Below are 16,091 nucleotides of genomic sequence, written 5' to 3'. Positions count from 1 at the left end.
TTCGACTTTGAATATAATTACTGTCCTTAAATCCTTTACTTATGTTACTAAGTTATGATGTTCTTACGTCGTAGAACTGTTTACTACCAATTCCACGAAATGAAACACAAAATTTAAAAACTCAAATTTTTGCTTTTTGAACACGTGCCGCGACACTGTGCGTCGTAACAGTAAAATCATGAGAACCGTTTTTTCCTACCCGTTTTCGTGCCCCCCTCGACATTTATCATCCCGCAGCTGCGGATAATTGTTTAAACTAGATTTACTGCAGTTAATTATTTAACTGCGCGGAGGCTGCTCCGTGAGGATTTAACGAAATGTAAATTTTAATTGGGCAGAGGCTGCTGGGATGCAATTTATTCGAATTCAGAATTTAATTGGACAGAAGTTACGGTACACAATACGAGCCAGCTCCAGTGGCTTTCGCTTTTATTCTATGTGGGCCATTTTTCGTGTAATGCCCTGTGCGGTGACAGCAGATCGATCATTTACACGCGTAATGTCACGCGTTTCCACGGACCAGTCATTACGAGCTGTCATCGATCTTAATTCGGACGGAGCTTCGCTGATCTATTGAAATATTCCACGTATTACCATGACGCCTCCGAAACCCCGTCCCCTGGGCCTCGAATCTTCCATCATCGCACCATAAATCCAGAGAAATTCGTTTACCCATTGTTATACCGTATACCGAGGAGAACAAAGTTGCCTAGTCATAAATATAGAGAGGAGGAATAGCTGTGACACAGTGCTTTGTTTTATGAAAGACTAGCGTTGTGTGTGGCTCAATCTTTCATACTCGAATTAATGAATTGGACGAGCGTTCGCATTGCAAATTGAAGATGACGCGGATGGGAAACGAAACCTCTGAAGTGGTGCAGATGGATCAGTGAACTATTTAGCGTCTAAAGAGTTAGAAATAGATGTGTAGATTTTTCGAAATTTCGTATGCTAGAACGCAATCTATTCTGGAGAATGTATTCGAGGAAAGTGAAGAAAGAATTTCAGGGATAATAGTGATAAACAGTGGGGGATGTTGGCGGGATATTAGCTGAGTGATATAAATGGAAGCAGTTCATTTTGAAAGTTCTCGCATAGGTTGCTTTCAGCATCCTTTGAAACGAAGTTAAATTATTTCCTACGGAAGGACGAGACAGCCTTTGATACGAAGATTCACGTTCTTCTCTCGCGAACAGCTCCTGACAAAGTCCCTCGTTGAGCATTTACAGTGGGCATCTTGGCTGGAACAGCCCACGCGACATATCAGATATATTTCGAGCATTGCATAATGCATATGAATTGCATCGCGTCGCAAAATATCGAATAGGTTCTTCCTGATATTCTTTGTACACCGAGTACGCGGATTTCAATGTATCGATATGAAACTCGCATTTGCTCTTCCCTTTTCCTTAGAACGTCACTGGAATCAAATAAACCGTGTCATAACTCGATGCAAAAACCAATTAAATTCCTCCACTTGCTCCTGTCGCTCTGTTTACCTCGCATTGCACAAGGCCGAACGAGATTACGCGGCTTAAGCTGCCGTTCCCCCGCGAAGATGAAAGCACAGCATCTGTTCAGTGAAGAGACAAAATCGCTGTTGGGTTCTGCTCTGTTTCGGAGATGACAGTAAGATGCCCAGGGAAAGAGTCCGGGTAAAGAGCAGCGCGAATGCCTTTGGGATGAGAGGACCCAATCGCAATTAGGACCAATGAAATAAAAAATATTGCACGCAACAGCTGTTTGCCGTTGTGTGCTGTAAATGTTTGTAAAAAAAATCAACAATATTTTTTTATTAATGTCTCGGAAATTAATGAATACCTGAAGCTACGATTCTAGATTCAGGGTCCACACACTCTCCCCACTCTGCCACTGGAGCAATTCAGAACTATCGCCTTCATTTTATTTAATTATTAAGTTAGAATTATATTCTAACATATCTATTTTTAATGCATTTTCTTTACCTCAATAAATTTACCTTACTTTACCTTCCCTGGGGGAGGAGTCGCAGGTTACTTGAGTATTATAAAATAGGATCACGACTCAAAAAAATGTGGAGAAACACTGGTTCAAGGTATCTGTGTAAACGTTCCTCCTTTTAGTTTGGATTTAGTTTTTAGAATCGTTGCGACTCCTAGTGGACATCCTAAGGCCACAATATGGAGGATCTTGAATTATGAAACGGGAAAAATTGTGGAACACGAAGCGAAGATACATGGTGCACTCGATGGATGAAAGTTCCTGTTCTATTTCCTCGCTCTTGGCGCTCCATTTTTCCTTCATACTGTAAACATGTTATGTTCCGAAGTTTATAATGGTTACCGCAGCTTGTGGACAGAGAACGTGGACGGAGCTCACTTTGCGAACCGAGGGAACTAGAAATTGGAAGCAGAAGCAGCTAGGATACTCGAAGACTCGGACACACTTGCGTTGCACTTTATTTTATTAAAACTCTGCCATCTTCCGATCCGCTACTCTGTGGATCCAATGCGACGAGAAAATATAACGTTCCCCTGTAATCAGGTGGTCACTTGCTTGATCGTTTCTTCAATGTAAAGTCCTCCGCTATACTTGGATCAACGTGAGTTGGATTATGTCGGGACAGCGGGATACCCTGCTTTCGACACAATTGAAACCACGTGAGAGCTGGTTTGCATTGATCCCCTCAGATTTGCTAGGCAGACCGCCAGGATTACAGGGGAAGCGTGCAATTTGGATGGGATGCATTTCGATGGTTTTGCAAAATATGTAGGCGGAGGATTAAGTGGTCGTGGGCTTTGGGGAGGAGAGGTTAGCAAAGTTAATGCTGTTCGGAGGCTTCCTAGAGAGTGACTACTTGTATTAGTGTATCTCAGAAGACCTTCGGTACTTTCGTCGGAATATTAATCGCGCGAGATGGGAATGCATAGCTTTTTTCACTGGGGAAATCTGGCGCAGTGAAACTGTTCCTTTTTCTCCTGTACGATACTGAGATCGGATTCTGTTCCGTTTTCTCAAAAATGTTGAATGCTTGATTCCGCGAGGTTGTATAGGTTGCTTAACAGCTTCAGCAACTTTCTTGTTTACTGGAAACGATTTCCTCACGTAACATGGAAGCATCTTAAAACAGTGGGCGTGGAGGGAAAGTCAACACTGGCTCGGACCAATATCCTCGCCGCTCTACTTCACTGAAGCTGTTGCGACGATCAACTTACTGTCGATCACGATGCTTTGTGGGCACAGGGGGTACGACAACACCGGCTGACCGGGGGTTTGTTACCGGTCACGCTGCTTCGTGGACACAGGCAACCTCGACATAGGTCGATCGAGTTTTCTACCTAGTGTCTAAATGTCAGGTTTCGGGGCATTCAGAAAGTAGAGGCTAGTATATCAAGAAAAGGTCCTTCAACTATTAATCTTGCGTGTATGTATTTGGTGTAGGATCGTCTCATTTACCGAAAAAGTTCCGACGTCTCTTACAATTAGTACATTCCCACCCCACGATTTTAACACTTCGACAGAGTGGGGTTCCTCCTTTGCGAGTTGTAAGACCGAAAGATACAAAAGCACCGGTATTCTTCCTTGTTTCATCAAAGCCATCGTCACATTTATCACATGGAAATATTAACAAGAGTATACTCGTTTGGAAAAAGGTAGGGTAGGGTGAATTAATTCGAATAAAATCAGGTGTCCGAGAATTAGTAAAACAGCAAGCAGAATACACTTTATTCTGTTCTTCTATGTATACAGATGACATGGTAGCGCCTCATTTTCCGATTGACCACTTCTGATCCACTCCATCGTCCATGTTCCCCGATTGCTGCAAATTGTTCTGCTTACCTAGCACCCATATTTCACAAATCCATTCAAGCAGAACAACTCGAGCATTTTCCAAGTGAAATCGATGGACGCCATACTTGGTGGTGCCCCAAATATTCTCACGACTCGACTTCAGCCTACTCCCTGGCGCGAACATTCAACTTGAACCCAGTATCCGAGCTCAGCACGATGTTCTTCTTGCTGAACTTTATCGCAACCGGCGTATCAGCACAGGGCTCCAAATCGCAGCGCAACAGCCAATAAAACAGCACGACCTTGGACATCATAAAAGCGAATCTGTTCCCTATGCAAACCCGCGGTCCCAGGCCGAAGGAGATGTAGGTGGGCGGCGAAATCACCCCGTTCAAGAATCGTTCAGGTTTAAACTTGAGCGGGTCAGGGAAGTACGCGGGATCGCGTTGAATGGCGAAGGGAAACATCCAGACGACTCCGCCTGGTTTGATCGTGACGGGCTTCATGCCAGGCGCCGCTGGTGGAAGCTGGAACTCTTTCACGCAGACACGATCCAGGAACGCAGCTATGGCATAGAGCCTCAGCGTCTCGTTCAACACGGCCTCCATGTATTGCATGTCTTTGATGGCTTCGTAAGTGGGCTTTCCGCCTGTTTTCCGAACGACCTCCTCGATTTCCGCGCGTAGTTTCGCTTGAACTTCAGGCATCACGCCGATTTGATGAGCAACGAAGCAGAGGAAGCTGGAGGTCGTGTCGTAGCCGGCCAAGAAGAAGACGAACGCCTGGTTGGTCATTTCGTCGATGGTCAGGCCTCCGTCATCTTTGTCCCTCGACTCCATCATCAGTTGGATCATGTCGGGACGATAGATACCCTGTTTTGGGACAGTTGAAACTGTGTGAGGATCGACAGGCAGAATTAAGGTATATGCGTACGTATCAGAGCCCTCAGTGTGAATGGTAGAAACTATTGTTCCCGTTATTCGGGAGCGGTTGTCGGGTAGTTGTTACATCGGGTTCGATGCAATTATCGAATTACGGGTTGGTGTTGAGGGTAACTTGAAAAAATATGGATTTTTCGATAACTCTTTTTACGCAGTTTTGTAGATATAAACAACAGATGCAACTTTTGTTTATACTTCTTTTCGATATCTCTCACCGTTCTCGATATATTCCACGAAAAAAATCTGCACTTTCTTCAAGGGGTGATTTCATCCCCAAAACCGATTTATGACGTCAACAAAAAATAGGTTTGTCTTACGCATGAACTACTCTACTTGCACTCAAAGTTGCATAATTTTCTGAATTTCCGAGTTGCCTAACTTCCCGTGCGAGTTCTACCTTAGTTTAATCCTGGGACTAACCCATAGGTACTACTTACGCATTATACAACGTGCTACGAAAGCTCCGTTTACTTCAGTTTGATCACAAACAGGAATAGGAAGTTGATTAGTTTATGCTATTGCTAGTTATTATTCTGGCATTAGTTAATAAAAAATATATTAAAAAAAATTATGTTAAACGATTTTATTAAAAATGTAGTAAACACTAAATTAAAATGCACTAAAAACTAAAAAATAATTCTTTTCTTGTACTTCAATTTTGATGGTGATATGCTACGAACGCCTGCAGAGTTTCAAGACAATTGGATAGTTGGAAGTGGGTTAAATTTGAGTTGCCAGATTTGAACCACACAAACAAGCATACAAACAGAGGATCGAAGCTGAATAAAATCGTTTAAAAACAGGAACAACGTAAGTTTCTGTAAAAATTCGACAATCGGTATTTCCTAGAGTCAGTTTTTGTATAAACACTAGTGTGAATCCTGCATAGCTAATAAACAACACCTGCCAAATGTAACTTAAAATAAAACGCTGCTTACCTTCTCCTCCCTCATCCGGACCGTATCAGCTACGATGCCCCGGAAGTACCTGCGAGCCTTATCGCTGAACAATCTTATTCCAAAAAGCTTGGAAATGGTCGGGAAGTTGTTACCAATCAAAAACTTGATGGACAAACCAGACATGAAGTTCATCGTCTCCTTAGCAAACATATAGAACTCGTTGTTCGGGTTCTTCATAGAGTCCACAGAGATGCCAAAGCTACACGAGGCGATCACATCTGTCGTGTACCGACCAAATATAGCCTTCATATCGTACACCTTTCCCTGCTTGGACTCCATCGCGATATAATCGGCGAAGTTCACCGCGCAATCACACATCAGGGAGAACATGGTCTTCATCTTGCTGGAGGTGAAGGCTGGGCTCAACAGCCTCCTCATCTCCCGCCAACGGTCCCCGCGAAGGCTAAACAGATTCTTCCCCATCAACGGGTCAAGCTCCTCGTCAACGAAGCCGCGATGGTCGGTGAACTGGTCGAAGTGCTTCACAGCGATGGCTGTGATCAGTTCTAGGTCGCGAATCACGATCACCGGCGTGTCGAAGTTGTAGAATCCGAAGTATCTGTGCTCTGGGTAGAGGTTGTACGCTCGCTGAAGGTATTCGGACAAGGAGGCTTGTCGGAACACCACCGGCGCCATGTTTCCTAGGATCGGAATGGGTGGCTCATGGGGGATCCCCAGGTCCTTGAAGTACGTCATTCGGCCCCACCGCAAGTAACAGAGGAGCACGATCGCGGCCACAGCGATCAGAGCTCCCGTGAACAGGTCCATGGAGATGAGTGTAACTGGATTCAAGGGGATTTACGATAACGAACGGAGACTGCTGCCCGTCTTTAACTGAACTAAACGATAGCAGAATCGTGCGTATAACGCGGACGTGTAGTGCGCAGTATATAGGATGATCATGTGACCTATGACGATATCAATTTGCTTTGATAAATAGTTCTTATGCCACAGTTAGCGATACGAGACGCTGTGTAAAGTAACAACTCGAGAGAGCTATATTTAAATCGGATGACATTTTAATTGCAACCGTACTGTGATGGGTACAGGGCGGTTTGAGAAACTGGGTCACTTAGATTATCATTCCCGCGACTGTACTGCAGGGTCTGAAACCTTCGTAAGAGGGACCCCGGAATATCAGACCTCGAGGGGTTAGATTTGGCGACATTGATAAGGCGGCTGGCCTACTGGCGCTACTGCGCAGGGGACCCAAAGATCGTGGGTTCGAGTCCCATCTTACGAGGTTCTCTTTTTCCGCGGCTCCCCACCATGTAGGAATTACGAAGCCTTATTCCTACAGTACTTAAAAGTCTCAAATTTTTAAGGAAATTCTAAGAAAGGAAATTGCTTTAAACAATTTATTATCTTCTTCGCATACGACCTTGACAAGGCATCACCTGTTATGTTTAAAAAAATATCGACTACTCTTACAATTAGTACATTTCCACCCCGCGAAATCCCATCGTCACATTTATCATCACAGAAATATTAACACGAGTATAATTATTTGGGAAAAGGTAGAGAAGAGTGAATTAATTCGAATAAAATCTCGTGTCCGAGAATTAGGAAAATAGCCAACACAATACGCTATATTCTTTCCTTCTATGTACAGAGATGACAAGCTTCCCCGATTGCTGCAAATTGTTCTGCTTACCTAGCACCCATGCATACACCAAGCATCCATATTTCACAAATCCAATCAAGCACAACAACTCCAGCATTTTCCAAGTGAAGTCGATGGACGCCATACCTGGTGCCCCAAATATTCTCACGATACAACTTTAGCCTACTCCCTGACGCGATTATTCAACTTGAACCCAGTATCCGAGCTCAGCACGATGTTCTTCCTGCTGAACTTTATCGGAATCGGAGTATCAGCACAGGGCTCCAAGTCGCAGCGCCACAGCAGATAAAACAACACGACCTTGGACTCCATGAAAGCGAATCTTCTTCCTATGCATGACCTTGGTCCCAGACCAAAGGGCGCGCAGGTGGGCTGGGAAACCTCCCCGTTCAAGAATCGTTCAGGCTTAAACTTGAGCGGGTCAGGGAAGTACGCGGGATCGCGTTGAAGGGCGAAGTGGAAGGAACCAGACGACTCCGCGTGGTTTGACCGTGACGGGCTCCGCTGGTAGAAGCTGGAACTCTTTCACGCAGACACGATCCACGAGTGGAGCTGGGGAATAGAGCCTCAGCGTCTCGTTTAACACGGCCTCCATGTATCGCATGTCTCTGATAGTTTCGTAAGGAATTATAGTCTTATTGGATTATAGTCTGAAGAATATTCGTGCAAAATTTATTTCGCACCGCAAATGCTGTAACTATACAGAGGACTTGGCGGGGAAGGACTGCTATGGTACCATTTCTTAAGACATATAATTTCTTCTTGAAGAGAATTCGTGTTTTCTAATGGAATATTTCACAGTTGTCCGTATCAGGCGCCATGTACGTAGAGATCTATATCGATACGTGTTGCAAGGATTAGTATCGCAATACAAAATACAAATCTCAACGTGTATTTCACTATCTCGGTACCGACGTATGTATCGGTATCAGCTGGTGTGGTCGTTTATATCTCGACTGTGCAACTGATACGCATGTCTACAAGTTTCAGTGTATATGTTTGTTATCTCTTGTATTACTCCACTAAGGTTTACTTTTTTTTTTTCATAGACAAACACTATTAGACGTTTTAGATGTAGCGACTGAGAAATAAGTTTATCAATTAAGAATGTTATCAGGAAATTCCATAAATCCGCGAACTGAACTGAACTGATGTCTAATGATTCCGTCTCACACCTGTCCTTGACAGTTACAATCATGTAATACTGACAAGGAGCGTTCGGCAACCCGGAAGTTCAGAAAATTACAAAACTCTGTGCGCAAGTAGAGTAGTTCATCCGTAACGCAACCCGAATTTTTTGGGGTGTCCCAAAATGCGTGTAAATCACCCTTTGAAAAAAATTCAGAATTTTCTTTCTCGTGGAATATCTCCAGAACGTGAGAGATATCAATAGGAAGTTTAAACAAAAGGGACATCGTTTTCTTATATCTACAAAATCGCGTAAAAATAATTTCGGAAAAATTTATACTTTTCAAGTTACCCCCACCACCAACTCTTAAAATTAAGTTTTTGTATTATGGGTAAATACATGCTGAAATACCACGGGATAATCTCTTTTCATATATATAAATAGTTTACGTGTTACATTTTTTTACAAACAAATAAAACCTCTATTACCGAACGTGAAGTCCATTTTAGCAGTTTCCATTAATAAAATGGTTTCTAACAGCCATTTTTATTATTATTATTTATATAAAATGTTAAATAATCTGAACAGAAATCGGCACACAAAATCGCTGGGGTAAAAGGTACGGAGTCGGAACACCAATCTATTACACCGTGGGGTGAACCATTGAGCTATAAAAATACCTGGAGAGTGAACAGCAGTGGGAATAAGTAGAGGCGACAGCGGTCCGGGGGAAACAGAAGATCACGGGTGAACCCATGATGTAAGGATATAAGGTGTGCTCTTGCACACCCTGTTCAAATTAGCCAATACCGTGCTCTTCCCAAGATCCTTCATGTTGCATTGTCAACCAATAGGATAGAATGAATTTCTCAACATTTCGATATGCGTCCATACACTTGCATATGCATTCATATACATACATATTTTAAAATCGCGGAAATTGTGAATGCGCAGTAAAAGACGAAAATGAGCCGCTCGGCGAGGACACCTTATATCCTTACATCATGCGTGAACCTATGCTTCTTCTTCCTATTATCCCTCTCAGTCCGTACTGTGTTACGTATGTATTTTGTGTGCGCAGGTAACTCCACTCACATGCATTATACATCCATAGCCAGTTGTAAGACAGAGATAGGTTCACCCGCTACATCCCTCTTTCTCGGACCGGCCGCCGTTGTTCTGTTCACTCTCCAGGTATTTTTATAGCTCAATGGGGTGAACATGATCTTCATTTTGCTGGAAGTGAACGATGGGGTGAGCAGCTTTCTCATCTCCTGGCAACGGTCCCCGCAAAGGCCAAACAGATGCTGCGCCATGAAGGAGCCTAGATCCTCGTTAGCGAGGGGGCGGTGGCCGGGGAACTGGTCGAAGTGCTTCACAGCGATGGTTGTCATCAATTCTGGGTCGCGAATCACAATCACCGGATTGTCGGACTCGTAGAATCCGAAGTATCTGTAGAGGTTGTATGCTCGCTGAAGGTATTCGGTCATGGTAGATTGTCGGAACACGGACGGTGCCACGTTTCCTAAGATCGGAACCGGTGGCTCATGGGCGATCCTCAGATCCCTGAATTAGGTCATTCGGCCTCATCGAAAATAATAGAGGAGTGAATAGATCCATGGCGACAGATGTAACTGAATGTTTGGCGGTGACAGGCTTCTGGTCTTGAAGTATATTTACGAGAACAAATAACGACTGCTGCTCGCCTTTAACTGAACTGCTTAGGTGATAGCAAAATCGTCCGTACAACTGCTGTACAGTGCGCAATATAGGATGGTCATGCAACCTGTGACACTACCAATCGGCGTTCTTAAAAAATGCACTCCACAGTTAGCGATGCGAGACGCTTCGCAGTAACGACTCGGGTGAGCTGTATTCAAATCGTGCTGACATTTTAATCGCTACCGTTTAGTGAAATCTTAACGGTCTTATCGGGTATAGGAGACGAAATTGTGACGAGTACAGGGCGGTGTAACAAAATGAGTCGCATAGAATGGCATCCTCGACACTATAGGTATACTTACAAGCGCCAAATTTGTAAGGAAATTCTGAGAATAGGAATTGCTTTAACCAATTCTCATCTTCTATATACGACCTTGGCGATTCACCCCCCTTTATCTCACAAAAATTTGGAAATCTCTTATCGTTAGTATATCGTCATCTCATGAGTCGACCATAAACAGAATCGAATCCCATCTATCCAAATTGGAAGGCTGGAATACGCAAAAGCATCTGTACACCTGCTTAAGTCTCTGATCATGCTGCTGTTCCTTACACCATGAAAATCGTTGATGTTTCAGGAAAGGTAGAAGAGTACAGTGAATAAAAACAAAGTAGCAAACACAGAACACTTTATTTCCTTTCCCTATTAACGTCCACTCTCAACGATGCAACCCAATATGGAGTTCTCTCAATCAACACAAAACGTTTTTCTCGAGCATATGGCGCTGACAAATGCATAATTGAAAGTTACATATAACTAAATGGAACAAGCACAGGAAGAAATTTCAGGAAACAGAAGACTTGAGAGAGCTTTCAGCCGCAAGGGTACAATTTTATACATCGCCAGAGTGTTTTCCGAGCACAGTCGATGGACTAACAGCTTCCACGGTGGCCCATACTTTCACGATACCACTTTCTCCTGCTCCCTAGTGCGGAAGTTCATCCAGAAACCATTCTCCGCAGCCGGCACGAAGGTCTTCTTACTGAGCTTCATCGGAACGGAGGTATCAGCGCTGGGCTCCAAGTCGCAGCGCCGCAGCAGATGAAACAGCAAGATCTTCGACTCCATCAGAGCGAATCTGTTCCCGATGCAGGCCCTTGGTCCCAGACCAAAGGGCACGTAGGCGGAATGGGAGAACTCTCCCTCCACGAATCGTTCGGGCTTGAACTTGAGCGGGTCAGGGAAGTGCACTGGGTCGCGTTGAAGCGCGAAAGGAACGTACCAGACATTTCCGCCTGGTTTGATCGTGACGGGCTTCGAGTCGGGCGTGGCTGGTGGAAGCTGGAACTCGTTCACGCAGACACGATCCAGGAACGAAGCTATGGAATAGAGCCTCAGGGTCTCGTTCAGCACAATGTCCATGTATCGCATGTCTCTGATAGTTTCGTAAGTGGGCTTTCCGTCTGTTTTTCGAACGACCTCCTCGATTTCCGCCCGCAGTTTCGCTTGAACTTCAGGCGTCACGCCGATTTGATGAGCAACGAAGCAGAGGAAATTGGAGGTCGTGTCGTACCCGCCTAAGAGGAAGATGAACGCCTGGTAGGTCATTTCGTCGATGGTCAGACCTCCGGCATCTTTGTCGCGCGACTCCATCATCAGTTGGATCATGTCGGGACGATAGATACCCTGTTTTGGGACAGTTGAAACTGTGTGAGGATCGACTGGCAGAATTAAGATCTATGCAGGCGTATCAGAGTCATCAGTATGCGTGGTAAAAAGTATGGTCAAGTCCGTAGTAGTTACAATCATGTGAGAAGACGATTTACACTGAACCGCTACGAGACTGATATGCGTGCCTAGGCATTTAAAGGGGAAGAGGCGTGCAATTTGCGTGAGATGCATCGCTATGAATCAGAGTAAGTTTCGGTGGAGGGTTACAGTAGTGGTGAAGAGGACGTTTAAACTGTGAACGGTGAGAGAAATAAGATCTCGTGTTTTCAATCATCATTTCGGAAAAAGAACTATGGTATTCTTTTTTAAAAGCAATCTGTAGGTAGCGTGAATCGTGCATTGCTAATTTTTCATAAAGCATTATGAAAAATGCAAGTTGAACCTGAGACATCTAACCCTGCCCAAATACCTACCATTGGATAGTTGGAAGTGGGTTAAATTTGAGTTGCCAGATTTGAACCATACTAACAAACATACAAACAGAGAATCGAAGCTGAATAAAATCGTTTAAAAACAGGAACAACGTAAGTTTCTGTAAAAATTCGACAACCGGTTTTTCCTAGAGTCAGTTTTTGTATAAACACTAGTGTGAATCGTGCATAGCTAATTAACAACACCTGCCAAATGTAACTTGAATGAAACGCTGCCTACCTTCTCCTCCCTCATCCGGACCGTATCAGCTACGATGCCCCGGAAGTACCTGCGAGCCTTATCGCTGAACAATCTTATTCCAAAAAGCTTGGAAATGGTCGGGAAGTTGTTACCCATCAAGAACTTGATGGACAAACCAGACATGAAATTCATCGTCTCCTTAGCAAACATATAGAACTCGTTGTTCGGGTTCTTCATAGAGTCCACAGAGATGCCAAAGCTACACGAGGCGATCACATCTGTCGTGTACCGACCAAATATAGCCTTCATATCGTACACCTTTCCCTGCTTCGACTCCATCGCGAGGTAATTGGCGAAGTTCTCCGCGCAGTCACACATCAGGGAGAACATGGTTTTCATCTTGCTGGAGGTGAAGGCTGGGCTCAACAGCTTCCTCATCTCCCGCCAGCGGTCCCCGCGAAGGCTAAACAGATTCTTCCCCATCAAGGGGTCAAGATCCTCGTCTACGAAGCCGCGGTGGTCGCTGAACTGGTCGAAGTTCTTCACAGTGATGGATGAGACCAGTTCTGGGTCCCGCAGTACGATCACCGGCGTATCGAACTGGTAGAACCCGAAGTATCTCGCCTCTGGGTAACGGTTGTACAGTCGTTGGAGCTCCTCCGTGATGGAGATTCGCTGGAGCATGATAGGCGCCATGTTCCCAAGGATTGGAATCGGTGGCTCATGGGGGATACCCAGATCCTTGAAGTATGTCATTCGGCTCCATAGAAAGTAATAGAGGAGGAGGATGGCTATCAGAGCGATCAGAGCTGCCGTGAACAGATCCATGGAGATGGATTAGCTGGATGTTTAGCGTCGACAGCTTCTGGTCTTGATGGAGATTCGGGAGAACGAACTGCTGCTCATCCGTTACTGAACGAGATGGTAGCAAGATCAGTCGTATAACTGCTGTATAGCGCGAAGTATAGGGTGAACTTGTGACCTGTCCCGCTATCAATCGGCTTTGATAAATGATTTTTATTCCACAGTTAGCGATACGAGACACTGCGTGAATTAAGGAAAGTGTAATCTTGAAATATCATTAATCGCGTTTTATCATTGCCAGACTTATAGCTGTTTATTCAAGAAAAAATATACGTTGGAAAAAAAACCAACAAGGTTTTCTTGTCTTCTCAAAGTATGTATAAATAAATTCCAAAATACTTTTTACCCTATGTGCTACAATTTTTTTTAAAGAAAATCTTTTTTTAAGGGATTACACGAGAATGTTCCCTTAAGGCAGGGCTGCACAGAGTGTTGTTTTCGGCGCTTAGCGGTGAGCAACCAGCCGCGTGTCGAGCTGTCCCGTTGCTAAGGGTAGAATCAGTGAGGAGAACTTCAGTAGTGTAGGTGCGTGCTCTTAGCCGCGCGTTTCGCAGCGGTTTTTTGTCGTTTTCGTAAAGAACGCGAGTGGCTGATTTCAAGTCGTTTGGATTCGCACCAACACTACTGCAGTTCTCCTTACTGATTCTACCCTTAGCAACGGGACAGCTCGACACACGGCTGGTTACTCGCCGCTACGCGCTGAAAACAGCTCCCTACGCAGCCCTGTCTTAAGGGGATATTCACGTCCAGAAGGCCAATTTTTTGCCTTCCTCTAGGGGCGATGCACAAAAAAACTACACAGTTTTCACCGATGAGCATTATCCACATGTATGTATTAACATTTCACTTAGTCGTAAACAAAAATTCAGCCATATACAGGGTGTCCCACTAAGGAGTGGACAGCGCGATATCTCTTAAAGTATTGTCGATAAAAATATAAAAAAAATAGGGAATTGCATGGTTCGAGGGGGCCCATTTATTAGCGCGAACGAATTTTGTTTTCGATTATTATTTTAAAAGATACGATGGTCAAGTTCGGTTTTTCAAATGGAACTATTTTTTTTGAAGACCTGAGTTCATAGTGCGTTCCAAGACAAATTCAATAAGCTTTAATGTATACACTTTATTTCCACTGGTTTTTAAGATATTGCGCTTGCAAATTTACTGATTTTCACTGCAAGAAACCCCTCTGGAATGGCAAAAACCGGGGGCGGTCTTACTGCCGCCACGGGTGGCACTGCCTGTTGAAATGGATACTTACCTGCCAAAGGTCTACGCCAGAAATGGCAGGCCCAAAGGCTGGACAATTCTTTTCCGTCAGAAATGCTACTTAGGTAGGTATCGTTACTTTTATTTCGCACTTGCTTCTACGCTCGGATGGACGGTTCTTTTGGGAGGGATGCAAGTTGGATTGGTTAGGTTAGGAGGAATGAAAGTTGCTAGACTAAATTTCAACCATAGGGAGCAGATTGTATCAGAACTAATCGGATTTGCATCCCTCCCAAAAGAACCGGCCATCCGAGCGTAGAAGCAAGTGCGAAATAAAAGTAACGATACCTACCTAAGTAGCATTTCTGACGGAAAAGAATTGTCCAGCCTTTGGGCCTGCCATTTCTGGCGTAGACCTTTGGCAGGTAAGTATCCATTTCAACAGGCAGTGCCACCCGTGGCGTCAGTAAGACCGCCCCCGGTTTTTGCCATTTCAGAGGGGTTCTTGCAGTGAAAATCAGTAAATTTGCAAGCGCAATATCTTAAAAACCAGTGGAAATAAAGTGTATACATTAAAGCTTATTGAATTTGTCTTGGAACGCACTATCAACTCAGGTCTTCAAAAAAAATAGTTCCATTTGAAAAACCGAACTTGACCATCGTATCTTTTAAAATAATAATCGAAAACAAAATTCGTTCGCGCTAATAAATGGGCCCCCTCGAACCATGCAATTCCCTATTTTTTTTATATTTTTATCGACAATACTTTAAGAGATATCGCGCTGTCCACTCCTTAGTGGGACACCCTGTATAATAATAAGTAATGGAGATATGGTTCATTTCGTAAAGCGTGTGCAAAAAAAGTTGCCTCATGGTACACACGATTCCGGCTGTTCCGCTGATCCAAAACGAAAAAATGAAAAGGATTCTTAATCAGTAAGAGTGGGGCTATAATCGGTAGCGAATTTATGAAAATAAATTAAAAATTCACAAAATGGCGGGACTATGAATTTACAACTCACCTTTTCTCTGACTTTTTTCGTCTTTAAACGGCCTTAAACTTGTGAAAAAAACTATTTCGCCTTGATTCCGCTACCGGCCATGATTATATGTTTTCTGAAGATGTACGAAAAAGATGAACCAGATTGGCCCACTAGAAGTTGAGATATCGTGTGTACCGTCATGAAAAACATCGTTTTTAGAAAAAAAAACATATCTCCATTAATTATTATTATACATGACTGAAATTTTTTTTACAAGTTATTGAAATGTTAGTAAATACGTGTGGATAATGCTTATCGGTAAAAATTTGTTGTGGGTTGTCTCTAAAGAGAATACAGAATCTCATCCCTCTAGACGAGAATACCCCCTTAAGAACCTGCACCGCTTAATAGAATAGCATCCTCGCAACTGTGTCTATAAGTCCTAAATTATTCATGAGAATCTGAGAATAGGAATTACTTCAACCAATTTGTATCTTCATTGCATACGACCTTGATATGTCGTCCCCTTTTATCTTCCAAAAATTCCGAAGTCCCATACCGTTAGTACCTACATTCCCATCTCGCGAACCTAACATCCTGACAGA

The 16,091-nt window shown here is 43.8% G+C and overlaps 5 protein-coding genes across 5 annotated transcripts in view; 1 reads left to right on the top strand and 4 right to left on the bottom strand.

The window, feature by feature from the left end:
* Nucleotides 1–16,091, top strand: part of LOC143367288 (dynein axonemal heavy chain 1) — a 153,249-nt gene that overhangs the window by 47,064 nt on the left and 90,094 nt on the right. The gene's annotated exons all lie outside the window — the stretch shown is intronic.
* Nucleotides 1–16,091, bottom strand: part of LOC143366620 (uncharacterized) — a 61,765-nt gene that overhangs the window by 14,949 nt on the left and 30,725 nt on the right. The window lies entirely within an intron of this gene.
* On the bottom strand, nucleotides 3,678–10,059 carry LOC143366618 (cytochrome P450 9e2-like). Its single transcript, XM_076807807.1, has 3 exons — nucleotides 10,039–10,059; nucleotides 5,651–6,433; nucleotides 3,678–4,643 (listed from the first exon to the last, which is right to left on the bottom strand). Exons 1-3 carry the CDS (start codon nucleotides 10,042–10,044, stop codon nucleotides 3,936–3,938), a joined length of 1,497 nt encoding a protein of 498 aa, XP_076663922.1. The 5' UTR covers nucleotides 10,045–10,059; the 3' UTR covers nucleotides 3,678–3,935.
* LOC143367232 (cytochrome P450 9e2-like) lies at nucleotides 9,525–10,025 on the bottom strand. Its single transcript, XM_076808858.1, has one exon. The coding sequence runs from the start codon at nucleotides 9,912–9,914 to the stop codon at nucleotides 9,525–9,527; it is 390 nt and encodes a 129-aa protein (XP_076664973.1). The 5' UTR covers nucleotides 9,915–10,025.
* On the bottom strand, nucleotides 10,759–13,358 carry LOC143366615 (cytochrome P450 9e2-like). The gene is made up of 2 exons (XM_076807796.1): nucleotides 12,470–13,358; nucleotides 10,759–11,773 (listed from the first exon to the last, which is right to left on the bottom strand). The coding sequence occupies exons 1-2, from the start codon at nucleotides 13,256–13,258 to the stop codon at nucleotides 11,048–11,050; spliced, it is 1,515 nt and encodes a 504-aa protein (XP_076663911.1). The 5' UTR covers nucleotides 13,259–13,358; the 3' UTR covers nucleotides 10,759–11,047.

This window comes from Andrena cerasifolii, chromosome 3 (genome assembly GCF_050908995.1).
Source record: "Andrena cerasifolii isolate SP2316 chromosome 3, iyAndCera1_principal, whole genome shotgun sequence".
Classification (NCBI taxonomy): domain Eukaryota; kingdom Metazoa; phylum Arthropoda; class Insecta; order Hymenoptera; family Andrenidae; genus Andrena; species Andrena cerasifolii.
This window is presented reverse-complemented; position numbering and strand designations above follow the sequence as displayed.